Source organism: Lissotriton helveticus, chromosome 2_1 (genome assembly GCF_964261635.1).
Source record: "Lissotriton helveticus chromosome 2_1, aLisHel1.1, whole genome shotgun sequence".
Taxonomy (NCBI): domain Eukaryota; kingdom Metazoa; phylum Chordata; class Amphibia; order Caudata; family Salamandridae; genus Lissotriton; species Lissotriton helveticus.
The window spans coordinates 1,870,041,564-1,870,068,678 of record NC_136059.1 but is presented as its reverse complement, the minus strand read 5'-3'; the positions used below and the strand labels follow the sequence as shown (position 1 = coordinate 1,870,068,678).

General features: G+C 45.5%; 1 protein-coding gene across 2 annotated transcripts in view; it reads left to right on the top strand.

Annotated features, from left to right (window-relative positions):
* Positions 1–27,115, top strand: part of UGT8 (UDP glycosyltransferase 8) — a 306,771-nt gene that overhangs the window by 214,965 nt on the left and 64,691 nt on the right. For both annotated transcript variants that reach the window (XM_078676775.1, XM_078676774.1), the window contains exon 4: positions 13,112–13,188. In XM_078676775.1, the coding sequence (XP_078532901.1) occupies positions 13,112–13,188 (77 nt within the window). The remainder of the gene's footprint in view (positions 1–13,111; positions 13,189–27,115) is intronic.

Genomic DNA, 27,115 nt, shown 5'->3' with positions numbered 1-27,115 from the left:
ACGACAATGTGTAAAAAAGAAGTCATTTTGAAAAATGACCGATAATTCTCATGCGAGCATGAGTATTCTCTTTTTCGGAAAGATGCAAATATCTACTGTTTCTAAACTCTATATTTTGTTCCCATTTCAGAAATACATAGGTGTCTTGCATACCGATTTTTCCATGTATACATTTTCCCAGAATCAGAATAATTGCTATATACCCTGTACATAATAAAACACCATTGCAAGTCGCTGCTCAGTTTTTGGCTCTGGGTTTGTTGGGTTCTTGGTAAACCTACAAGTCCTATATATCGCCACAACCAGTAAGGTCCAGCGGATGTAACAGTATATTGCTTTGAAAGAGCCGTCATAATGAGAAGAAGTTACAGGTTAAAGCATTGACACAAAAGGCTGTTTATTTCAACTAATTTTCAATTTTTCCTATATTTAACTGTTAGTTTCTATAAAGAAACCTTGAATTATTTACACAGTGACCACTTGCTGAATTCAGATATTTGTCTAGTGTTCAAAAAGGTATAGCTTTCCAGGATCCATTATTGCTTTCATACCCATTTTTACTATTAACTGGAAGGAGGTTGAAAGCACAAAAAACAGCAAAAAAGGCTATGTCCCAGAAAATTGCCAAAACTGTGTTAAAAGTTTTGGTTTTCTGACAAAAGTTTGTAATTCTCTCAAAGCTGGGAAAATTTTGATTTCATTCCCACAAACCCTTTTTTGATACCATTTGCAGGGGAAAAAACTGATGCTTTCCTTTGCAGCAGTTTTTTCCCATCCCCCCCCCCAAATTTTTTTTAGCTGTATTTTGTCTAATTTCTGGGTCCTCTTCAGGGGAATCCACAAACCCTGGGTACATTTGTAATCCCCATGATGTTGGAAGAAAAGGACGCAAATTTGGAGTGGATACCTTAAGCGGTCAAAAAGTTACAGAGGCCTAAGCTCGAACTCCCCCAAATAGCCCAAAAAAGGCTTAGCACAGAGGGGGTGGGGGAAGGCCTAGCAGCGAAGGGGTTAATAAGGCCTGTTTGGTATTTTAAATATCTATTTGTTTGGTAGTGATGGCCTAATTATAGTGGACTATAGCATGATAGGGTGTGTTCCATCTAAAATCAATATTTCGACCAAAAGCCAGTGTTGAATTCAGTAAAATAAAGATGAAGACTCCTCGTTGTAATGTTCAAGTAGTATATTTTTTCTTGGGATTAGTTGGTCAGGTACAGCATTCTAGTAGAAATGTAATCTGGTAAGAAACCCCACCGGGAGCAGATAACCTCCTGCTCAGCCTCCAGGTAACTGTTAAATCTCTTGAACAGCAACAGGTAGAATCATGGATGACATCACAGAGACATGACATAGACAAGCAGACACTAACACTAAGGAGGGACATAGAGGGAGGGAGAGTAGGATGTAAAACACCTCCCCCTTTAACTGAAAAGAAGAAGAAGATTAAACAGAAGATGGCAGAAGCAGAAAGGCAGAAGAAAGAAAGAACATAAACGCACAAGAAATAAACACCCTCTTCAACATGGTGGAAAGAAGAGGTAACACCAAGGGGCGCAGGTACAAAGGTTGTACAAGCACCGTAAGCTAACAAAATAATGTAAGCTTAAGTAAATGTGGTAAAGTCCATAAGAGGAGAAATCCACAAAATGAAAACTGAACATCTCAAAACCAAATGAGCAAAAGTAGAGTATGGCTCAGTACCGTAGGTTGAAATTTCAACTCCTCAAATTCGAATATTTTTTATTCCTCTAAAAATAAAGCACAATAAAAAAGAGCCCAACTCCTCACAGTTAATACATAAACGCCTCTAAAAATAGAGCACAGTAAAAGTGGTTCATGACAATAAAATGGCTCTTCACAGAAAATGCACGACTTCTCTAAGAATAGAATAAAACTGAGCCCCTGCAGCTCCTCACAGTAAGTAACAGAACATCACTGAAAAAACTGAGCCATGCAGCTCCTCACAGTAAATAGATGAACTCCTCTAACCATAGATCAATATAAGTGTTTTATTTGAAATGACAATGAAATAGAGCCCCTACGGCTCCTACTAGGTAGCACATGAACACCTCTAACAATGGAGCGTTATAAAGTGGTTCATAACAGAAATAAACAGCAAAACTTAAGCATCACTCTAGCTCATTATCACTAAGCATGAAAACAAATTGGAGCACCTCAAGATAGTTGAGCACATAAATGACCCCAATAAGCATAACGCCTACAAATTGTTGTGTTGTGTCTCGAGGTGTATCTCGAGACAGATCTGTTCCTTCATTTAGATCTGGCTCGAGTACATCTTGCACTACTGTTCCATAGTGGTTTTTAGTTGAACATGCATGATGGGTCAGTTGCAATGTGGTGGTTGGGAAGACACAGTTGGTGAGTGGAGCTGTCAGGCGGTGCGCCCCTGATTATCCTGACCAGGTTACGCTTTTAATAAAGAAGACATTATCTACAAGACTACGAATCTTCTTTTTAACAATGGCGACGATGGAAGCGTAACCCGAGGAAGAACCTGCGCATTCAGCAGCAATTTAATTTATTTGTGCGTTCGTGAATTTCTGAAGGAAGTTGAAGACTTCAAGATTTGATGAAGACAGTCCGCACGATTTAAGCCACAATGAAATCTTAACGTGAGTTGCTGACATTTCATTTTATGGATTAATAATTATTTAACAAGAAGTCTCTTCTGGACTTTCTCGGTTAGATGACACTCAGCATCGCATTCCTTTTTACTGCTGGAGAGTTTGAATGGGCATTTGGTTATGCTATTTCCTTCGTCTTCATTCTACGTGTCATTACGTTTATGATAATTATTACCTTGTTGAGCTCGAAGACTACCATTGTGATGTGCATCTTCTGAAAGCTCCGGCATTCTACTGCACACACAGAGCGCTGGATGGTTACGCGAGACTTGTGTTGTGTCATCGCAAGTACACGCAAGGTCACCACGTCATCGCATGATCACGTAAGGTCACGCTACGTGACTCCATTTTGCCGGCATTTATTCTTGACAGTTTTGGAAATCCTCGCTAATTAGAAGAGAAGTTTACTGTACTTTCAGTGTTCTCAGTGGATCAATATGATATAAATATTCAGCGAGAGGATCGCTTTACCAAGTATTATAAATTAAGTAAAGTATTTATTTTGAGAGCATTTTTTTCGTTTGTGTGTTACGGAAGTATCCTCATCAGTGACACACACACTGTTCTTACCACAATACTGAAGGTATTTTCAAGCATTCATTGAATACAACCTGAGGATTTGGATTGATATTTACGTTGTTTAAATCATATATATTATATATATTGTATTGAGTGTTATTTTATATTCACAGGTTTGTATAGTACATGCATTGATTATATACGCATTCTTTTGCTGTACCCTTGTTATACCTTTTAGTCAATTACTCTACTACTTACTACTGCAATATGTCCACCACCACTATGAATCTGCCTGCTCCACAGGCATTTATGATTAGAGATGGAGAGGTGTCAAGCCAGAGATGGGAGGAGTGGAGAGAATATCTGGTTAATTATTTGGAAACCTTTGAGAGCAAAGAATTGACTCCTGAAAGAAAGAAAAAAATACTCCTACATTGCCTTGGTCCAGGCGGATTAAGAGTTTACAATAGAATTGAAAAAAAAGCTAGTGGTGGAAGCGATGAGAATGTCTTTACACGTGCAATCGATGACCCCAACACTTATTTTGCACCGACTGTATGCAAGGCTGTACACAGATTTAACTTTTACCATAGGAAGCAAGAGAGTAATGAGAAAATTGAGGATTATATAGCATCACTTAGGAGACTTGCACTGTCATGTAATTTTGGCACTTTTGAGGAAGAATTGATCCGTGACCAATTGATAATGCATTGTAATAACCAAAACCTGCAGGATAAACTATGGATCAATGGTGACGCGAGTTTAAAAGAGATTTCAGCCATAATTTCAAAGGCGGAATTAACTTCTAGATGTGCTAAGACTGTTATCAACAAATCTAAAAGTAACAACGGTGAAAAAGTGATCAAAATTGTAAGGGTTCCAATTCAACAACAAAATACAGAGAAGAGTAAATTTAAACCCAGCTTTAAAGGGAAAAGTAAAATGAAAGAATCCAGCACAAAACCTAATGTAGTTAAAGGCGTTTGCTTCCGTTGCGATAGCAATTCACATCTGGCAAATGATCGTAAATGTCCGGCACTGGGTCAGAGGTGTGCCTACTGTAAAATGTCCGGACATTTTGCACGAGCGTGTAGGAACTGTAAAAGTGTAAAATGTATTGTGGATGAGTGTGATGCTATTGATGACAATGACGAGGACAATCCTGATGACATTGTATGTTGTATTAGTGATGATGAAGCAACTGATCTAGGTAAGATAAGGAAAAAGCCTGTATGTGATATCGCGGTGAACGAGATTATTGTAACTTTAACAGCTGATTCCGGCTCACCATACACTATTATCAATAAAAAGAAGTGGGAGGATCTATTTTGTCTAAAGATAGGTTATGATCTAGACAAACCTGATATCCACCCAGTTGGTTATACTGGTAAACCTATTGATCTGATAGGGTTTAGGAGACTTAAATTTGAATTCAAAGGGAGATCTGCTTTTTGTAAACTTTATGTCTCGAGAGTAGGACCCTGTGTTTTGGGCTGGTGGGATCAGGGTGACTTAGGGATACTTCTTGATCCTAATAGTCCAGATCCTGTTTTGTGCATTGAACAAGACAATTGTGATGAAATTTACAAGGAATTTCCAAAGGTGTTTTCTGGGGATGTGGTGGAGTTAAAAGGATTCTCGCATAAGATCATCTTAAAACATGATGCAATACCATGCATCCATAAGGTAAGGAATATCCCTTTTGGGGTCAAGAATGATGTACAAAGTGAAATCCAGAAACTCATGGATAGGGACATAATTGAGTGCATTGAGTCTTCTGATTGGGTCGCACCTTTGGTGGTCGCACGGAAGGCCAATGGCAAGATTTGTCTCTGTGTTGACCTCAGGGCGTTAAATAAGATCATTTTTATTGATGTTTTCCCCCTGCCTAATATTACAGAACTTCTCTCATCCACAAGGGACATGGAATGGTTTTCCACTATTGATCTAACGTCTCCCTACCACCAGGTTCCACTCCATATAGAGAGTAGACATTTAACTGCTTTTGTGACGCTGTTTGGGTTATTCCAGTTCAAAAGGGTACCGTTAGGGTTGGCGTCGGCTGCTGCTATGTTTCAGCGCAAAATGTTTACCATGTTTAAATGTATTAGAGATGTATTATTTTTTCAGGATGACATCCTTGTGATGGGCAAACATAAGAATGAACATGATATCTTGTTGAGGAAGGTATTACATGTTCTGGATACGACAGGTCTGTCTGCTGAAAGGTCTAAGTGCAAGATTCAAAAAGGTGTGTGACATATCTTGGTCACAAAATTAGTGGCAATGGCATTATCCCTAAATCTGAATTAGTAGATGCTATCCTCAAGGCTCCTGTTCCGCAAAATAAGGATGATGTTAGATCCTTTTTAGGGTTAGCAGAATACTACTCAAAGTTTGTTAATAATTTTGCGGAGAAAATGTATAGTATCAGACAGTTGTTAAATAAAGGGAACACTTTTTTGTGGTCTGATAAGTGTCAGGAGGGAATGGAAAGAATTAAGAAAGACATTTGTACCGTGCCTGCATTGAAAGGATTTGACCCTAAGCTTAAGAGTTTCATTACAACTGACGCTAGTGGGAAGGGTCTAGGGGCAGTCCTTTCACAACTGCAGAGGGATAGCTCTGAATGTGTAGTGGCTTTTGCTTCTATGGCTTTGACTGCAACTGAGGAAAATTACTCCGTTATAGAAAGAGAAGCGCTAGGTTGTTTGTGGGGTCTCAAACATTTCAAACAATTCATTTTGGGAACGCGTGTTACTCTAAGAACAGACCACAAGCCATTAACTTAAGTTCTTACATCTTCTGGTCTTGACAATGTATCACCCAAGATATCAAGTTTTTCTGCACAGTTCTTGGGTTTTGTTTATGATGTAGTGTATATGCCTGGGGTGCACAACCGTATTGCAGATTTTCTAAGCAGGAGACCTCTTCCTGTTGTTGATAGTTGTGATAAGGAGTGGAATGAATGGTTTGTGTCTAGTATCTTTGATAGTGAAGTTAAGAGTATAACTCACAAAGAGTGGGTGGATAAAATAGCTACGGACTGTCAGATCCAAGAAATTTGTAAATTTGTCAAGAAGGGATGGCCAGAGAAACATAATTTAGACAAAAGTTTAAGACCGTTTTGGGAAGTGAGACATGAATTGTCTTTTGAAAATGGGTTGTTACTCAGAGGGGGGAAATTGATTCCACCTTCAATTTTTAGAGTGAAGGTTATACATCTTTGTCATGAGGGACATTTAGGTATTGTAAAAACCAAGAATAGGATTAAACATAACTCTTGGTGGCCCGGCATTGATAGAGACATTGAGATGGTTGTGCGGGAGTGTTGTGAATGCATTAACTCCGATAAAACCTTGACCACGTGTAGTCCTATACCTCATCCTATTATTGTTCCTAATATGCCATGGGAAAGTTTGGAGTGGACATTTTTGGGCCAATTAAAAGTTATGAGGGTTTACTGAAATACATCATTGTAATCGTTGATCATTTTTCAAAATGGCCAGAATATAAGGTGGTGGAAAAAGCAGACTCTGAGAATGTTTTGTTATTCTTAGGTGATGTTTTTAGCAGGGAAGGTCTTCCTAAAGACTTACAGCCAGATTCATCATGGTCCCGTTTTGCGAGCCCTTAATAGCGATTCATAAGGAATCGCTATTAAGGACTTGCAAAACGGGATTCATGTAGGAATTGCAAAAAATATTGCGATTCCTACGTGTTCCTTATTTGCGATTAGCAAATTGCTAATCGCAAATAAGGAATAAATCCCCATGCATTCCTATGGGCCTACAGGCCCATAGGAATGAATGGGGAGTTATTCCTTATTTGCGATTAGCAATTAGCTAATCGCAAATAAGGATGCGATTTCAAGGGTGCAGGGGTGTCCAAAGGACACCCTGTAGCACCCCTGAAATGTAATCTACATTGGTGTTGCGCACACACACGTCCAAAGGACATGTGTGTGTGTAATATGCAACTTAGAGAAATGCATTTAAATGCATTTTTCTAAGTTTTTGCTATTTACCACGAGGTCTGACCTCTCGGTAAATAGCGGCCCAAAATTGCAATTTCGCAATTTTAAAATGATTCATGAATTGCATTTAAGGAATCTCAAATAGAGATTCCTTAAATGCAATTCTTCGCAAATGTGCGAATTCTTTAATAGCGAATTTTGCATTTGGGATGATGAATCCCAAATGCAAAAATTGCACTCGCAAAAGGCAAGATTCTGAGAATCTTGCCCTTTGCAAGTGCAATTTAGCTTGATGAATCAGGCTGGTAGTTTCTGATAATGGTGGACAATTTGTGGGTGAACAGTTCAAGGAATTTATAATGGATTCTGGTGTTACCCACAGAACCACTTCAGTTTATCACCCAGAGGGCAATGGTAGCGTGGAACGGTAGTGGCCTGTTGCAGCGGCCTTTATAAGTTATTTGGGGACACTCACTGTCTGACATTTTACAGTAGTGTCAGTCAGTGTCCCCAGTTGCCCAAATAAATTATAAAGGCCGCCGCAATGGGCCACCAGTCAATCAGAGTACAGCCCAGGCCTGACGTCACCAGATCGAGACATGAGTGGCAACTGCTGGGCGGTGCCTGCCCTCAGTGGGCCTGCCACCCCACCCACTCCCTATTATGCCACTGACAAATAGGATTTACATAGCGCTACTTATCACCTGTGAGGGTATCTAGGCGCTGGGGGGTGGGGGCGGTGCTGCTGATGAGGGACGATAATCAAATACCCATGTTTTTAGGCCCCTTCTGAAATCCTGCAGGGTGGCAGTCTGTGTGTTCTCCTTTGTTCTGCCGGTCACCGGTGTATTCACAACTGTGTAGCCCTGGACTGTGTCATGTATGTGCATGCAACTTGAATGATCAAGGTAACTATTAGCGGCGGGACTACGCCCCCCCCCAGGGGCGGCTTACTGAGGGATAGCCCCGGGCCCCACAAGCTCTAGCTACGCCCCTGCTTAAAGCAATACATGTATGCACATTTATTTAATTCCTTGTGTATTTTAATGATTTATAGTTTAATCTATGGCTAGTGTGGTACTGTTTCTTTTCTAGTTTTGATACTTAATCCCTCCACCATGAGCCTGATCAGAATCAAACCCCACCTAATGTAAAGGCTGATCCTGAGTGTAGCACCTATAACGAGGGAGAGAGCTATTTTTTTTTATTTCAAAAGATTTTTATTGAAGACATTTTCTGATATTATACAGATACAGTACAGTGGTAATGCGGGGGCACATACAGATGAGGCACAGGCATATTATGGTAAACATTCGGCATATAGGAATAATGGTATAGCTCGTGACAGAAGAGCTACAAGGCTATTAGAACATTCCATCCACCAAGGGTGGAATTTTCTACCTTAAAAAGGGAGAAAAAGAAAGGCAAAAAAACTGGAATATTAGAGCAAAAGGCCTAAACCATTATTGACCCTGAGCTACCTCATTGTCTTCAGTGGAGCTCTGAACGTTCTAATGTTCTAATCAAGTTCAATTTTCAAATGTTTGTTGTTTTTATCGATGAATATGAGGGGCAAAGAAGAGAACCTTACCTTGCTAAATGTCCACATTAATGTCAGAAAGAATAGATGTAAGAAGTGAGCTATATTGTATATTTCCTTAGCAGGCACACTATGATATTGTTACTCAAAAATTACAATTGCGATAGAGTTCTCCTGGAAGCACCTAGGGCTTTACTTGGCATCATGAATTAACGATGTGCATTATAGACTTACATCATTACAAGGAGCCCAGATCTATGAAAATCAAAGTATCCACAATGGCGGTAAAGGTAATTTCCACTTTAATGACTGGTGATCACAGCGAAGAGCAGATATGGGTCTTTACGGCTAATCCAGAAAGCATGACTCACTTTTGGCAAATGGTATTGGGCGTAGACGTTTTCCCTTGCATTCAGTATTCATCATAGTGCATAAGGGTGGTTTGCATTAATTAAAATGAGACAATTCATGCATCTCTTTCAAATATGCATAAACCAATAAGAAATGCCTTGTCTGTCCTGTAACACAGTGTAAAGTAGCTAGCATAATGTTGCATTACACATCTAAACAGACTTGTTAATAAAAGCAGCATCTAGACCCTAAGTGATGAATAGTTCCTTAATAAATCAGTTCACACTTTGACTTAATTTACTTAGAATGACCAACATGAGGTTTCTACTTGCACCTGGCATTTTGATGCAGAACTGTTAGTTTGAGTTCTTCTGAGCGACCCTTGACCCTTTATAGGCAGGTCGCTCCTCCACCCGCAGGCTACCACCTGTGCCTCATCCCTGGTGGCCAGTGGTAGGGCATAGGTCTGCTTTTTGTTGTATTTGTATGGCTTTTGTTTTAATTGTTTATTTGTTTCATTTTTCTTCCTCCTTGTCCCTCCTGTATTATTTCAGTGCTGTGTGCCTTTTTTTGCCTTTTGTATCCCTCGCTGTTCCTCCCCCCTTTTATGCCTTCTGTATCCCTCGCCGTTCCTCCCCTCGGTTTTTCCCGCCACTGCGTCCTCTGCGGCCCGCCCCCGCTCACCCATTCATCCACTCCCTCCTCCCAGCTGCTCCTCCCTCCCACCTCCCCTTCTTATGGCGGCCGCGCGCAGCGGACACACCGCTTGCGCGCCGAAGGCGCACCTATGGCGAGCCCATCTGCGCCCGTCCACCCCGGACCGCGCCCAGCGCCAGAACCCCTGGCCCCCGCGAACGGCACGACGCCCGTCTCCGCTACGATGCCAGCACCCTCCATGCACTCAACCCTGGACGCTCACCCACCTGCTTCCTGGCCACCCTGAAGCACACCCAAGGACCCTTCTCCTGCCCGAACTGCAGCTTCACCAGCATATGATCTGCCAACCCACCCACGGTAAAAGAACGCAACCACCTCCGATGCATTCTTCTCAACACCCGCTTGGCCTGCAAACACAACGTTGAACTTTGGAACCTACTCAACTCAACCTCCCCATACATCGCCTTCCTGACAGAGACCTGGATGAACCCCTCCTCAGCACCCAACATCGCCATAGCCATACCGAACGGCTACAAGATCACCCGCCGGGACCGCACCAACGGAACAGGAGGAGGAATCTCCATCATCCACAGGAACACTCTCAGAGTCTGGACCAACACTGATGACACCCTCAGCACCGCTGAACACCTGCACTTCCAGATCCACACCGATCCCACCACCACCCTAAGAGGAAACCTCGTCTACAGACCCCCCGGACCTCAGCCACAGTTCAGCGACTCCATTGCCGACTTCGTCACTACACAAGTCTTCTCCTCCACAGACTACATCCTCCTCAGGGACCCGAACTTCCTCCTTGAGAACAACAACAACACTAACTCCACCACCTTGATCAACAACCTCGCCAACCTCGGACTCAGACAGCTCGTCACAACACCCTCCCACTCTGCCGGCTACACGCTTGACCCCATCTTCTCCGCAAGCTCCCACGTCTCCTTCAGCCATACCATCGAACTCCATTGGAACGACCACCGCTGCATCCACTTCACCTTCCGGAAACCCACCACACACCACCGCACCAAACAGATCTCTTGCTGCTGCTGGAGTAAAGTCACCGAAGACCACCCTCGCCCGGAGCCCACACACCGACCTCATCCACCCCAAAACTGCCGTCCGCATCCTCAGACAGTGGATCAACGACTGCACCCTCGCCTCGATCAAGAAACCCTCCAACAGACACACCAGCAAGAAAGTCAGCTGGTTCACCGAGGACCTCCAGGCTTCCAAGCAAACTTGCAGAAAACTAGAGAAGAAATGGCACAGCGAACCGACACCGGACAGCTAGGCAGCCCAGAAGAATGCCACCCGCGGACACCGTCACCTCATCAGATCCGCCAAAAGGCCTCCTTCAAAGACCGCCTAGACGACAACGCACACAACTGTAAAGAGCTCTTCAACATCGTGAAGTAACTCTCCAACCCCAGCTCCAACACCAACGACATCCCACCTTCACAAGACCTGTGCGACTCCCTTGCCACCTTCTTCCATCGCAAGAACGCAGATATCCATGACAGCTTCCAAGTCACGACCGCCCGACAGCCACTGAGACCTCCGTCCCCATGGCCATAATCCGCACCAATCCCCTGCTCTTCTGGACTAACATAAGTGACGACGACACCATCAAAATCATGAACAACATCCATTCCGGATCTCCGTCAGACCCATGCCCACACCACATCTTCAACAAAGTCAGCGCCACCATCGCACCCCATCGACTAACATAAGTGACGACGACACCATCAAAATCATGAACACCATCCATTCCGGATCTCCGTCAGACCCATGCCCACACCACATCTTCAACAAAGTCAGCGCCACCATCGCACCCCATCTCCGGAAAGCCATCAACATCTCCTTCGAGACAGCGACCTTCCTGGAGAGCTGGAATCACGCCTAGATCAACGCCTTACTCAAAAAACCCAAGGCAGACCCTAAGGACCTCAAGAACTTCCGGCCTGTCTCCCTGCTCCCATTCCTGGCGAAGGTCATTGAGAAGACCATCAACAGACAACTGACCCGCTACCTCGAGGAGAACAGCATCCTGGACCCATCCCAGTCCGGGTTCCGCAGCAACCACAGCACCGAAACTGCCCTCATTGCCACCACTGATGACATCAGGGCCCTGCTGGACAACGGCGAAACCGCGGCCCTCATCCTCCTGGACCTGTCAGCCGCCTTTGACACTGTCTGCCACCACACCCTACGCACACGCCTACACGACGCTGGGATCCGAGACAAGGCTCTGGACTGGACCACCTCCTTCCTCTCCGGCAGAAGCTCATCCTTCAGCCCGACATTGTTCAACATCTACATGGCACCGATCGCCCACGTCACCCGACTACATGACTTCAAGATCATCTCCTACGATGACGACACCCAGCTGATCCTATCCCTCACCAAGGAACCCTTCACCGCCAAAACCAATCTCCATGAAAGAATGAAAGCAGTCGCTGAGTGGATGAAGAACAGCCGTCTGAAGCTAAACTCGGACAAGACAGAAGTCCTCATCCTCGGCTCCACCCCCTTGGCCTGGGACGACTCCTGGTGGCCGACCATACTGGGAACAGCACCAACACCCACCAACCACGCAACCTGGGGTTCATCCTCGACTCTACTCTCTCCATGACAAAGCAGGTCAACGCTGTCTCGTCCTCCTGCTTTAACACCCTCTGCATGCTCCGCAAGATCTACAGGTGAATCCCCACTGCAAGAAGAAGAACGGTCACCCAGGCCCTCGTCAGCAGGTTGGACTACGGAAACGCCCTCTACGCAGGAACCTCGGCCAAACTCCTGAACCGACTACAAAGCATTCAGAACGCCTCTGCACACCTGATCCTCGACATCACTCGCTGCAGCCACATCACACCCCACCTGAGAGACCTGCACTGGCTCCCCGTCAACAAGAGGATTATCTGTAAGCTTCTCACCCACGCACACAAGGCACTCCACAACACCGGACCTGCATACCTCAGCAGACCTGGCTATTCGAGCAGTAGCAGCACCCCCCCACCCCAGCGCTTTGAGACTCCCACGGGTGAGTAGTGCGCTTTACAAATGTTCTGATTGATTGATTGTATCTTTTGCCAGAAATAATACAGATGACCTCCAGATTGACCGGAGGTTTCTATTTTCCAAGCAATAACTTGAATGTGTTGTTTTGACTTCACTGAAGGAAAGCCCAATAACCATGCTGTGTTGCATTAGTACCGTGATTGACAAAACTATTAAAATGTTGCAAAGTTAACCTCTGTGGATGGTCATGGTGCTGGTTAATAATCACATTTCAATGATTAAGGACAATGATGGTGGAGAAAACACTATATAATGTAGAGATGGCTTTTTAACAAAAATGTTTGTTTCTTGAACAATAAGTTGAAGTCTTGTGTTGCTTATTTATTGCAGGTTTTCCGGGTCTAAACCCAAACTTTTAGGAAACAACACAAAGCTTGTGGAGTGGTTACCACAAAATGACTTGCTTGGTAAGTGAAAGATTTCTTGCAGTGCGCGTTAATTGGTGGAAATTCTCCATGTTTACGATTCTTACGCACATTCCCAGTTTTCTCTTCAGTGCACATTGCCCTGTTTTGGCAGATAAAGCATGGATAGCAAAGAATTGGCCCCGACAAGCTAGTTTTTAGACTACTTAAAGCAGCTTAAGGACTATTTTAAGACAGACTTTCAGCCGCAGGTTTGGGATGACTGGTGTCTTGAAGAGTTGAAGAGTATGATGTACAGTGTTGTATCACCTTAGACAGTGGTAAATGGTTGAATGGCATGGCAAATGTAAAGTCATGTGTCACTTTTGGGAAATAATGTAGCAGCACTTGTTGGCATATCTAAAGTAAACAAGAATCGTTACACAAATAATACATAACAGGCCACAACAAAACAGCCACAATAGAATGCATCCCAGCACCAATACAACACAGCAATATTACTTTGCAATACTGCAGCACAAAAATATAGCAGCACAAAACAAATAACAAAACACAACACTGCACCCACAAAATGCTGCATAACGCATATGCAACATTGTTCTTGTCACATTTTTCAACATCCAGGATTCTGTTTTCATAATACAGTAGTAAAATGTATTTGGAACAAGAACGGCCATACCGTATTACAAAGCACACAGTGCCAGTCAAAAATGTTTTGTGATTTAGCCTCTGGAATCTAAGGAATATACATTTCCATAACCGGGAAGGAAACTTTCCATTGAAAAAAATAAGGTCAAAGTAAGTTATAGTTAGGTGATAATTTCTATGACAACGTAACATTTTAAACTAAAAAACCCAATGAATTTCACCAGTTATCCAGTATTAGGGTATCTTTCATAGATTCACATGCCTGAATCATTTCCCGTCGTCGGGATGGGAGTACCCGGTACATAAATAAAGTAATGTCTCATTAGACATATAGAGTAATAGGCTAAGGGCCTCACATTAGTAACATATCCATGTCCTTTTGCAAAAAAAGACCAAACTCTAGAGAAGAGCCAATCAGCTATCATCACCCTCTGGAACCTTCCTGGAAGGAGCTCTAGTCCCTCAGATTTTCTACCGCACGTCATGCTAAGGGAGTCTCCACTGAGCTCTGCTCAGCTTTCCTTGTTTCTGGATTTCCAGTTTTTTTCAAGATTCCATCTTTGTGTGAAGTTCTCAATATCTTCATGCCAGATACTCCAAAGAAAGGCCTTTTTAGGCCCTGTGCTTCCTGTGGTAAAAAGAAACTTCATGTTGATGACCAACACAAAGACTGTCTCTACTGTCTTTACCGGGATCACTCCTCAGAGGACTGTAAGGTATGTTGTACCTTTTCTTCAAAGACTCTTAAAGACCGGGAGGGACGCCTTTTAATTTGGCTGCATAGACTTAAGGACAAAGACCAAGCCTTGTCTTCTGAGGAGAGTGAGAGTTCCTCCAAGTCTTCAAAGTCCTCTCAAAAAAGGCCCAGAGTTTCTTCTCCAGGGCCTTCGTCGCAGCCCCCTCAAAAGAAGACGCACAAAAAGTCTTCAGAGGCACACTCTAAGGCTTTACCAGCAAATGTTTCTCCTCAGGAAGTTCTACACACCTTTAAGAAGCCTAGTTCCACCTCGTCGTCGACTGCCTCGCGACGGTGGCTTCGACAACGAGAAAATCTCCGTCTACAGCTGTGGGTGTAACCTCGTCGATGACGACTGTCTCTACCTCTTTGTCGTCTTCAGCATGGTCCACGTCGACAACGACGACTTCATCGTGGACGGCTGGTAAATTGGTTTCATTGATGATAAAAATGAAGAAATAATCGTCGATGTCTAAACCAGCATCGCGTTACGATCACCGACGAGGGCGTCGACGCCTACGTCGTCGAAGACTGTTCCGTTGACGTCTTCCCCGTTGTCGCGAGGGCTCCGCCGCCGCCGACACCGTCGATGAGGGCTCCGTCAAGGACGACAACATCGTCGACGAAGGCTCCACGACAGGAGCTTTATCGACGTTACCTGCAATTGTGCCCGTGGATGCTTCGGCGTCGATGACTACACCTTCGATGGGCTCGTCGATGACAACAGAGTCCAATATACAAAGTGCTTATGTCCATCTCAAGATAACAAAACGCAGGCTGACACCTACCCTGACGTCTCCTAGTAGGGTCCAACCATTACCTCCAACTCACCTTTTGGAAGAGGAGGAAGATTCAGACGATGGCAGTATGTTCAGAACTGCGACAAGTCCATCTGAACTTCACGTCAAGTACCTAGACAGCTCGGACTATGACGACCAAGAACCTGAGTACCAGGGAGATTATCCTGAAGACAGCCATCCACCTCACCCTCCCATGGTTTGTCTACCTGTGTCTTTGGTTTCCGACCTCCAATTTCTTATTACTGACTATAAGCAGAGATTTCCAACTTCTGCTACGTCTCCTCCTCCAGTTGTCTCTCCGCTGCCAAGGCCACAGCCTCCACCTCTGCTTCCACAGCCTGTGCCTGTCACACCAACACCTCCACTGTCCACAGATGATGAGGAGGATGATCAACAAGAGGAAGGAGAACTCCATGATTCTCAATCGACTCATGATGAATGGGATGATTATGTTATCCCCTGTCCAGCGTCTCCGGTGCCTACTCAAGCTGACTCGCCTCCTGAGGATATCGGGGGTTTTCATAAGGTCTTGGAAAGGTCTGCACAGTGTTTCCAGATCCCTATGCTTTCTCACCAACAGGATTGCTTCCTTTAAGACTTTAAGGAACCTTTTAAAAAGTCTGTCAGATCTGTGCCTATTATAGACTACATATGGGGATCAGGGTGTAAAGATAATGCACAACCCATCTTTGGTTCCACCAGTCTTACCACGGCTAGACAAAAAATACAGAGCTCCGGACCGGACATCCCAAACCTGACTCCGTCATCACACAGGCTGCTCAGCGGTAATTTAAAAATCCTTCCGCTCCGCTGTCCGCTCCTCCAGACAAGGAACGTAGAATGCTTGATATATATTGGGAAACGTTTCTCTTCCATGTCAGCATTGACAGTGCATGCATCTAATTCCTTAGCACTGTTAGGGTGCTATAACAGACAGATGTGGGCGGACATTGCTCCATACTTGGGTGCCTTGCCGGATGATTCGAGGGGAGAAGCAAAGAAGATCTTGCTGGAGGGCGAATGTTCGGTGTCCGAAATCATCGATTGTGCGATGGATATCACCTCTACTGGTTTCCGCCAACTGGCTGGCGCTGCTGTACTACGACTCCAAGGTTGGCTGAAGGCGACTTCATTCCGGCTGGAAGTACAGACAAAAATCCCGGACATGCCCTACGACGGTCAGCTTCTTTTCGGCACACATATCAATGAAGCTCTTCAAGGCATAAAAAAGGATACCGACACGGCTAGGGCTTTGGGTACCCTTCAATTTAAAAAACCTCCCTTTCGTGGCTCAAGGGGAAGAGGGCAGTCTTCTACTAGAGGAGACTACCAACACTATCGATCTTCCTATTCCTCCTCCAGCCAACAGTATCGACCGCAATACCAGCAACGTCAACAACAACAATCTTCTTACACTAAGTCCTCATTTCGACGAAAAGGAGGGTGACAGAAAGACGCTGCTCAGCGACAATGACTTTTCACTACTGCTGGTCTCCACTTCCTTTCCACCCTCCAGAGTAGGAGGAAGAATATCCCATTTGCTGCACCATTGGAAACAAATAACAACAGACGGTTGGGTCCTTCAACTAGTTCAATTTGGACATTCACTGCAGTTCATTCAAATTCCTCCCCAAACCCCTCCCCGGCCTATGCTTCACAAAAATCTATGCCTTTTACTCCTGGAACTTTCACTTATGCTCCAGAAGGGGGCTATAGAAAGGGTTCCTCTTTGTCAACGGGGAAAGGGGCTTTACTCCCGTTTTTTCCTGGTGCGCAAAAAGAAGAAGAAATGGAGCAATCCTAGACTTGAGAAGTCTCAACAAATTCTTAAAGAAGCAATCGTTTCGCATGGTTACCATCCAAGGAGTGCTGCAACGTAATGCAAACAACTACATGGTGTCTTTGGATCTTCAAGATGCCTATTTCCATATCCCTATCCACCGGAATCACAAAAAGTTTCTGAGGTTTGCCGTGGCAGGCAGACGTTACCAATTAGTGTCCTGCCCTTCGGACTCAAATCAGCTCCACGCATTTTTACGAAATGCCTTTCTCCAGTGGCTGCATATCTCAGGCAACAACACCATCAGGTTTTTCCCTATCTCGACGACTGGCTCGTCAAGGCACCTTCTCTAGAAGGCGCGCCTAGGTCTTCGGATGCCTGTCTACAGCTTTTCAATCGCTTGGGACTCACTCTCAATCAGGACAAGTTTGTCCTTCAGCCTTCTCAGCAAATACCCTTCCTGGGTGCTACTCTCAACACAACCCAGAAGAAAGCTATTCCGTCACAAGAGCGACAGAACAGACTTCTTTACTTGGTGAATCACATAAAATCCAAGAAGTCTCTCTCAGTGCGCTTTTTCAAATCCGTTCTCGGAATGATGTCTTCCTGCATTCTTCTGATTCCTCACTCTCGTCTTCACATGTGCCCTCTCCAAAAAGCGCTGTCAGCTCAATGGATTCAATGCGAAGGATCAATCGACGATGTCATTCAGGTGACCCCTCAGATGGTCACTGTTCTGCAGTGAAGGAATCGCCCACGGAATCTTTCTCAAGGCCTGCCTTTCTTACTACCAGCTTCTCCACAAATCATCACAACAGATGCAAGGTTGGGGAGCTTTCCTCCAAGAACTTCGGATCAGTGGAAAGTGGTCTCCTTTCGAACGGAAGCTTCACATAAACCTCCTCAAGCTGCGAGCTGTCTATCTGGCTCTACTGGCGTTCCTTCCCAGGATCAAAAAATTCTCTAGTGCTTGTCCGGACAGAAAATACCACGACAATGCACTACCTGAACAAGCAGGAAGGTACTCGTTCTCTGACACTCTCTCACGAATCACAAAAGATCTGGAACTGGTTGCTTCATCACAACATTTCCCTTCGAGCAGAATATGTTCCAGGAACAGACAACATGCTGGCCGACTCACTCAGCAGGCAACAAACAACGTGTCACGAATGGGAGTTGAACCAGCGGACTCTCGACCGCATATTCTCTCAATAGGGCATCCCTCTTTTGGACCTATTTGCTACCAAGCAGAATGCCAAATGAAAAAACTTCGCAAGCTGGCATACCAACGGGAATCTCTAGGGAATGCATTTTTTTTTTTTTTTTTTTTTTTTTTTTGTAAAACCTTTATTGTGCACAAAAAGAGAGAACAAATACGGGCCTACAACCAGCAGGCCGGCCACGAAACTTTAAGCACATGTGCGAGCAATGCGGTTTCACAGCGGCAACAGGCAAGATAGCAGCAATCAGTAGCAGTTACACTGAATGGAGTCATGTCGCCAAGGAGAAGGAGTATTGAAGGTTAAATTTTAAAGTTTCGAAAAAATATAAATCAGTAAAGAATAAAATCAAGAAGAACTGAGTCCGGACATTAGCTTTACAACATGAGCAGGCAGCAGCAATTAGAACAACATTAGTAAGAACACCCCATAAATATGGCAGTACCATACAAAACAATAAGAGCTGCAGTTCACATGTACGCACTACCCTCAGCGCCACCCAATCCCTACTGACCCCTAACGCAGACCCAGAACAGAAAGCAGAACAAGAAAGCGCAGAAATTAGAAAAATAAGGCCCATAGAAACTAAAAAGAAAAATAAATCTACCCCCCCACCCTGCAACAATCCGGAGGCTACGGCCTACCCCCCCCGGCAAAGTGCCTGTCGCCCAGTAAAGAAACCCGAAATACAGAGGAAGAATAGAAAAGAAAGAAGAAAGATAAGAAAAGAAAGTTATCACACTTGAAGCATCGGGAGGAAGAGAAGAACAAGCTAGTCTACCACTCCCGAAAAAGAAAGGAAACGGGGGAGGAGGAGCCCTCATACTAACAAAATTCCCGGACCCCCAGCTATGTATAGCCCCCTGCACTGAGTGAAGCAATAATATCGAAAAGTACACCACCAGATGAAAAATTGAATCAGATACACCCGGGACCCCGAGCCGGTACTTGAATGACCACCCCGTCCATATGGGCAATAACAGGATACACCCAGTTCAACCCCACGTACGAAATCGCCAGGATGAGCAACAGTAGCAGAACAAATGTGGGGGGCTACGACCATTACGTTCGCCAGAGATGCGGCACAGTCCGAAACATAACAGCTAGTCCAACAAGAGCGAAGCCCCGAAGACCTCCAGCTCTGATCAGGTCGCAAGCGACCACTACAGTATGACGCCCAGCAAAAGCCCTCCCCAGTCAAGACAAAGGGACAAGATGGCCGCCGTAACGAGAGTGCAGAGAAAGGAGAGCAAGATGGACGCTACCCTAAACAAATAACACCCATGTCACAACAAGCTTCCAGGACCAGCAAACAGGAACCATAGAAAACGTGGCGGAGCCGATAGCCAGCAATTAATTAGGGTAGCCAGTGTATAATGCCGACTGTGCCATTGACAAAGGTCGCAGCACCCGAAGGATGCCTTGATTGGAAAGCAAAACAACCACTAGCTATAATAGAGACAGACGGGGGAGAACAATCTACATCGTAAACATAAGCCATGCAGCCAGTACGTACCCCATTCTAACCCCAATCCCCACCCGGCAAGACAGTGACACAACCAGGAACCCGCCCAACCCTGTCCCGATCTAAGGAGCACCCCCGATCCCAGCCCTCGATCAATTAGCAGCAGTCGATGAAACTGGACATAAAAACAATCCTAAACCCGGCCCAACCAGCCAAGAAGCAGGTACTAAGGAAATCAGCCCAGCCCTGACCCAAACGTGGATAAACCCCCGGACAAGCTCCCCGAAAGAAGCTCGCCCACTGCAGAACAAAGAAGCAACAAGGCAAGAGAAAAACGAAAGTGCAGTGAGATCACAAAATGGCCGTCAAAAGTCACCAGGAATTCCGTCGACTGTAGCATGGAAATCCGCGTGGGGGTCATTGCATGTAAAAAGCGACCAGTATATCAACCAGCGCGCCAGTCCAGGTCTCAGCCAGCCAGTCAGTCAGAACCAGGGAGAGAAACAGCATCAACCTTGTCCTGAACGTCGAAACCCCAGCAGGCTTGGCCACCGCTGTGAGCGCACTTCAGGCAGAACAAAGGAGGAAAATGGCCGCCCTCGGCATGGAAGAAACGGAAAAAGAAGAAGGGAGTGTCCCCAGTCGGCAGCCAGAGAAGCGTCCAAGGTGGCGGGCTCTATGTTTTCCGCAGGATGGCTCACACTCCGATTGTGAAGAAAAGACGATGGCAGCATTCTCGTAGGCAAAGTCTCAGTAGTAAGAATGGAGGGATACTTTGTAGCTGCAGTCTCGTCAGTAGGGAAACACTCGACACTGTAACCAGGGACATGGCCGATCTCCGTGTGCACATGTTGCAACATTGTATCCATCTCGGGAGCAGTGAGAGGCAGCAAAGGGTCAGCCAGCCGCGATTGCTCCATGTCATGGGCAGCGCTGTCGATCTTCCGTGCCAGCTCTCGAGCAGTCCTTTGCCATGTCGCCCGTAGATCCGCAAGCGCCACCAGGATATCTCTATAAGTCAGGACACTCCGCGGTACTGGCCGGTCAGCTCCGCTCAATGACACCCCCAGTGTAGTCTCAAGCCCCAGGGCAGGCAGGGCGGCAAGTACTGAAGACAGGGGACCAGCCACTCCATCGTATCGATAGGCAGGCGCCATTACCACCCCTTCGGGCAGCCTACAATGGAGGGAGGGGGGGCCGACTCCGGTACCTAATGAAGCAGGGGTTAGAGCCACCAGATGTAGCGCGGCTCGCAGTCCGGGGGCCGCGCGAGTGAAAGCCCTTTCGCTGGCTGTTGGTGCAAGCGTCACACGGCGGAGAAAGCGCTTTAAGATGGAGTCCGCTCCGATGGCCCGTCTCAGAACAAAGAAAGGCTTCGCCTGCATAGACCCAGCCCCACGATTAGACACTCCGCCGTTAAATGGGGTCTCGTCCCAGCAGAGAAAGCAATCCCGCTCGTCTCAGCAATCGGACGCGCTTCGCTCAGGATCGGCCCCGCTACAGCCCCGCCACAGCTCGTTCCACCTCCCAAGTCCAGCAGCGTCAGGCGGGGAACATCGGAGCAGATCCCAGGGGCAGTGTCGGAGGTCGGCTAACTCCACGAATCCTCCAGCAAATCAGCCGAGAGAGACCTCAGGAGAACGCAGTCATCTCCAGCGCAGTCGTGGCTCCGTTTAAATTAGATTCGACCGAGGATAACTAACAGGATTTTAAAGTGAAAAACAGACGGGTCGCGGAGCTGGGGGCTCACACGTCCGTCCCGTCCGCCATCTTGGCTCCTCCCCCCCAGGGAATGCATTTTTGATCGCATGGTTCAATGTCTTTGCATACACTTTTCCACCAATTCCCCTAATTTCCAGGGTCATCAGGAAGTTGAAAGCAGAACCTTGCACACTCATCATGATAGCTCCAGCATGGCCACGCCAGCATTGGTCCACAGAGCTCCATCTTCTCTCCCTGGAACAGCCGATCCCTTTGAACCCATTTCCCTCTCACCTCACAATGAACTGGCAACAAGTCCAACATCCGGATCCAGCATCTCTCAAATTATCGGCTTGGCTCCTGAGTTCAGAGAATTCCATGGCTTAGACATTCCTGCCGACTGCAGGGCAGTTCTGGCTCGGGCTCGAGCCGACAGTACTAACAAAACATATTCCTTAAAATGGAAGAGGTTCTGCATCTGGTGCAAGTCAACAAAGATACACCGTCTTTCATCTTCTCCAGAACAAATATTGCCTTACCTTCTCCATCTGGCGAACTCAGGTCTTAGTCTATTAAAGTTCACCTGGCAGCAATATCCCTTTTCAGGAGATCTTCTGCAGGCCCTTCTCTTTGGTCTAGTAGATTGATTAAACAATTTCTCAAAGGTCTATTCAGGGTGTTTCCTCCGAAAAAGTCTCTGCCTCCCACTTGGCAGCTCAACACAGTTCTTGCTCAGCTTATGAAACACCCTTTTGAGCCGATACACAGAGCTGATATTAAATATCTCTCCTGGAAAACGGCACTCCTTTTAGCCCGTACCTCTGCAAGGCGAGTAAGTGAGCTTCAAGCTTTTTCAATTCAAGAACCTTTCCTTCAGTTCAAACATGACAGGGTTATACTGCGAACTAATCCTAAGTTTGTGCCTAAGGTCCCGTCAGACTTTCACCTCAATGAGCCTATAGTCTTACAAACCTTCTTTGCAAATCCTCAAACGGCGGCAGAAAGAGCCCTACACTCTCTAGACCTTAAACGCTGCCTTAAATTTTGCCTTGACAGGACAAAGTCGTTCCGCAAATCCAACCAACTTTTTGTGGCTTACAGTCGACCTAGGAAGGGTCTTCCACTTATTAAACAAAGTATCTCTCGGTGGATCTCTGGGGCCATTACTTTCTGTCACTAGCAAGCGATCAACCCTTGCGTTCCAAGGTTCCAGCACATTCCACTAGGGCGATTTCTACCTCCATGGCACTTTTGGTAGGTGTGCCCATCACAGACATTTGCAGAGCGACATTTACCAAGCATTACTGCTTGGATACAGAACTCATAAAGGATGCTGCAGTGGGACAGGCGGTGCTTCGTCATCTATTTCATTAGAGGTGAGCCTTCTCTTCATCCCACCATCCTTTCTTCTATACGCACATTTCTCTATTGTATACTGTGAGAAGTTAGCCTGGCATATGATGTCCACTATTCTAGTGAGCACCTTCCACCAGTCTAATCGACCCTTATTGATGGTGGTTGTAAAGTCAACCTTATAGACAAGCTATCCTAGTGGTAGCATGGACCAGCAGTCTTAGACTAAGACTTCAGAGAGCATGTGAAGCAAGCTGTTTTACCAATTATAATCCCTTGAATACCAAATGAAAGGACACCACACAAGGTATTTATCAAATATATATGTATTTATTCTAAACACAACTCCGCTGCACTCTTTATGAGGTCAGAGGTAAAAGTACATCATAAGTTACTCAATTAGCATACGATAAGTTGCACAAATACATTTATGCCCTAGGGGCCTCACAAACCATATACTAAAGAAGTGGTATAAGAACCACGTGAGAATTAGACAGCAGGCCTAGGGCCTGTAGAATCGCTGGGGCTACACTAAACAACGAAAGGTTAGGAAGTAGGAGGCCCACGGGAGACGCGTGCAGTGTCTAAACACAGTCGGGAGTTACCATTGACTTATAATGGGAAACGTAGAAGTTACAAAGTTACTGTTTAAGGACGCTTCCGGATGGACTACGATAAAACCCCTTTAGACTAGGACACTTCGAGAGTCAAGACCCATGGGAGCACCGAAGTACTCATGTTACCTCACCCAGGGAAGCAGGGTGCATAGGTGCCTTTTGGTGTCGGGTTTCGTCGTCGTTTTCTATGGAGAGTTGCAAAGAAGTGCTGCAGGCGACCAGAGGAAAAGCGTCCGGGTGGATCCAAGGGTGGGTCGGTGATGTGAAGAACCTGAAAGCAGAGGGGACAGAGTCTGGGTCACTAGCCAGTGACCAGGAAGGAACCAGAAAGGAACCAGGCGATGTTGTGTGCTTGAAGGTGAAGAAGGTGAGCTTGTCTCTTTAGCCACGAGGTCCAGGAGGCATCGACGATGACCAGGCACTGGATTCGAGCTGTCCCACATTGGATCTAGTTGACTGCGGTGTCAGTATCTGGATTGGACCCAACAAGCCTTGGCAACCGCAACCCACGCAGGATGTCGAGATTGGCTCTGTTGCAGACCAGCAAGGTCTGTGGCGCTTCTCCTTTGAAGGGACACTGGAGCAAGCCTGGAGCAACCAGGAAAGCAGTTTAGTTCAAAAGGAAAGTCTTCAAGGGGCTCACTAGCCAATGGGCAAGGAACCGGGGAGATGCATCGAGCTGAAAGAGCGGGCCCCACGCGACACTCATGGAGTGTGGAGGGCTGAGCTTCGGTGCAAATGGCGCTCGGGTCTGGGGCTTCTCGTACCTCAATGCACAACTGAGAGGGTACCTCGGTAGTCGAGCTGTTAGCAAAATGCAGGCTGTCCAGGGTGTCCGGTCCCACGTCTCTCGTGTCCGCCACGGGTCTCAGCTTTGCTGTGGATGTGGGTCGGAGTTAGAGAAGTGTGAGAGTCCAGTTCCTGTGTTGCTGAGTCTTCGGGTTCCTGCGGGAGCGTCGACAAAGCAGACCGGCAAGTTACTTGAGTTCTGTATCAAAGTTTCTTTCCAGGATAATCTAAAGTCCTGGGGACACAGCTCCTATGCTTATACTAAGCTAAAGGGCTGGATTACCTGCCTAGGTCCCTCCTATGGGTGGACCTGAGAAGGGGGTGGTTACACCCCTTTCCCTTTGTCCAGTTTCGCGCCAGAGTTGGGGCTGGAGTGCCCCAGCAACTGGTTTGAACCGGGCTATGCATGGAGCACCTTGTGTGCCCCAGGCAGTGTCTCAAAAAGCATCTGCTGATGCAGCCCTCCCTGTCCCAATACACATCTGCCTGACTGGGGAGGTGCTGGCACCTCCCTGAACAGGAAACCTATTGTCCAGGCCTCCCCTGCCGGAGTTTCGTCCAGCAGCAGGAGGTCAGACTTGTGTCTGTGGCAGCAGCATCCATTTTGTGATGCTGGGGCTCTGTTTAACTTTAACCTGGTAAAGCAGTAACATGCATGTCTTTTCCCTCTAGAAGGGTGGAATGCTACACCCACCGCCAGAATTGGCGGGGGGGGGGGTAGTATTGCAAAGTGTTTGACACCTTACACGACATGTTTTGATAAAGCCAAACCAAAGTTAGCATTAACCGCGAGGATTATAATGCACTTAAGAGTATATGGTATGGCTAAATCATAGAACAGCTATAAGGAGATGGTTCCGAAAGCTGCAGAGGGGCTCAGCTCATGCTAGGGCATCCTCTCACATAAAACCAAGAACTCTGCCTCCAGGATTGTTGAGGCCTACCAGAAGGAGTAACTTATAGGTGCATATGTGTCTATATATAAGGTAGATATAGGTATACTATATCTAAGTAAGGGGTGATTACACCACCTTACTCAAGCTGAGTGATCAGGCTGTGGTGTCAGTTTGTAGGGCCAGCCAGGGGTGGCATAGTACATGCTGCAGCCCCTGGTAGGCCTTAGATGCACCTATGCCCTGGGTACCTATGGTACACTATACAGGGGCTTACCTAAAGTACATGGTATCAATTTAGAGAGAGAACAGCTGGGCTGTGGGTCTGATTGGCAGGCCCACAGCCACACTAAAGTCGAAAAACCAGAAAATCACAGCAAAAAGTGGGGGTGACCATAGGAAGCAGACCCTACTCCCCTACATATACCTTAATGTTTTCTTTGATTGCAATTTGGTACCTTCTATGTTTCACATTGATATGTTATTATCTGGTAAATTTGTATATGCTGTACCATCCGAAATGTGCTTATCATTGCTTACTACTCTGATTCAGGCATGTGAATCTATGAAAGATACCCTAATACTGAATAAGAAATGCATTACTTTCATGTAACTGCAGTTATCCAGTATTGGTATCTTTCATAGATTCACATGCAACCCACCCACCTCCCCTGGAAGGGCTCACCTAGTTTTCTCAGTGATACACCTGCTTAGCACTGTGCTTATGAATATCTGAGGGACTAGAGCTCCTTGCAGGAAGGTTCCAGAAGGTGGTGATAGCTGATTGGCTCTTCTCTAGAGTTTGGTCCTTTTTGCAAAAGGACATGGATATGTTACTAATGTGAGGCCCTTGGCCTATTACTCTATATGTCTAATGGGACATTACTTTATTTATGTACCGGGGACTCCCATCCCGACGACGGGGAATGATTCAGGCATGTGAGTCTATGAAAGATACTAATACTGTATAACTGCAGTTACATGTAAGTAACGCATTTCTTATAGCTATCTCAGGTAACTATAACTTGTGCCTTAAGGTAACTATAACTCACCCACCACCATGCACAGTCTTGTCAGCAATTATGTCATTTCAGATGTTGCAGTAATGTTATCAATGATGTTACCGAACATGTCATGAGTGATCTAATATGTGGGATAAATAGTTGTGCACGATTTATAGTTAAACATCAGTTATAGTTAATTGAGATCACTACAGCTGTTGAAATCCATTTTCTTTTAAATTTTGAAACGTTATGTTGTAGTTGAAATTTTCACCTAACCATAACATTACTTTAACCTTTGTTTTTGTCAGTGTATTTCTAGTTTTTTTTAATGTAAAGTAATATTTTATTACCATACATAGAGCCAACTCTCTGCCTTGCATGCACTTCGGCTGTGCATGGATAATCCCGTGCGAGCAGCCAACCCCATGCAGTGCACTGCCTTTGGACATGCTCAGCATAGGTTCAGCCCTAGGGCTTGGCCTGATAGCAGGCAATTCCTCACAGTGCACTGCCTTCTGGTTGGTCTTGAAGGTCCTGGCTGCACTCAGGCAGACTTTTGACTTTATCAAAGAGTCAAAACAATGTTTAAAGGTGAGTCTGTTGGCTTCATCAAGTTTTGAGCATTTTAATATATATAAAGCAGATCTATCATCGTTATCCAAAAATCACCATTATGTTAAGTCTGATGAACACTTCAGCAATTCACACAATGCAATGTTCACTAATATTGATTATTATAAAAATGTCTAATAACTTTTTTTACAAAAAACATGTTTGTTATTTTCTTTTTACAAAAATTTTTATTATTACATTTTGTAGGAGGAACCTTTTAAAACAAATAGTCAGAAACATTTGTTTTTTTAAATTAAAACCAGCATGTCTCTTAGACTTTCTTTTAAAAAAATTTGGCCCAGAAAATACAATCATAAGAACAATCACAAGAGGGACTGGCACTCTAGCTGA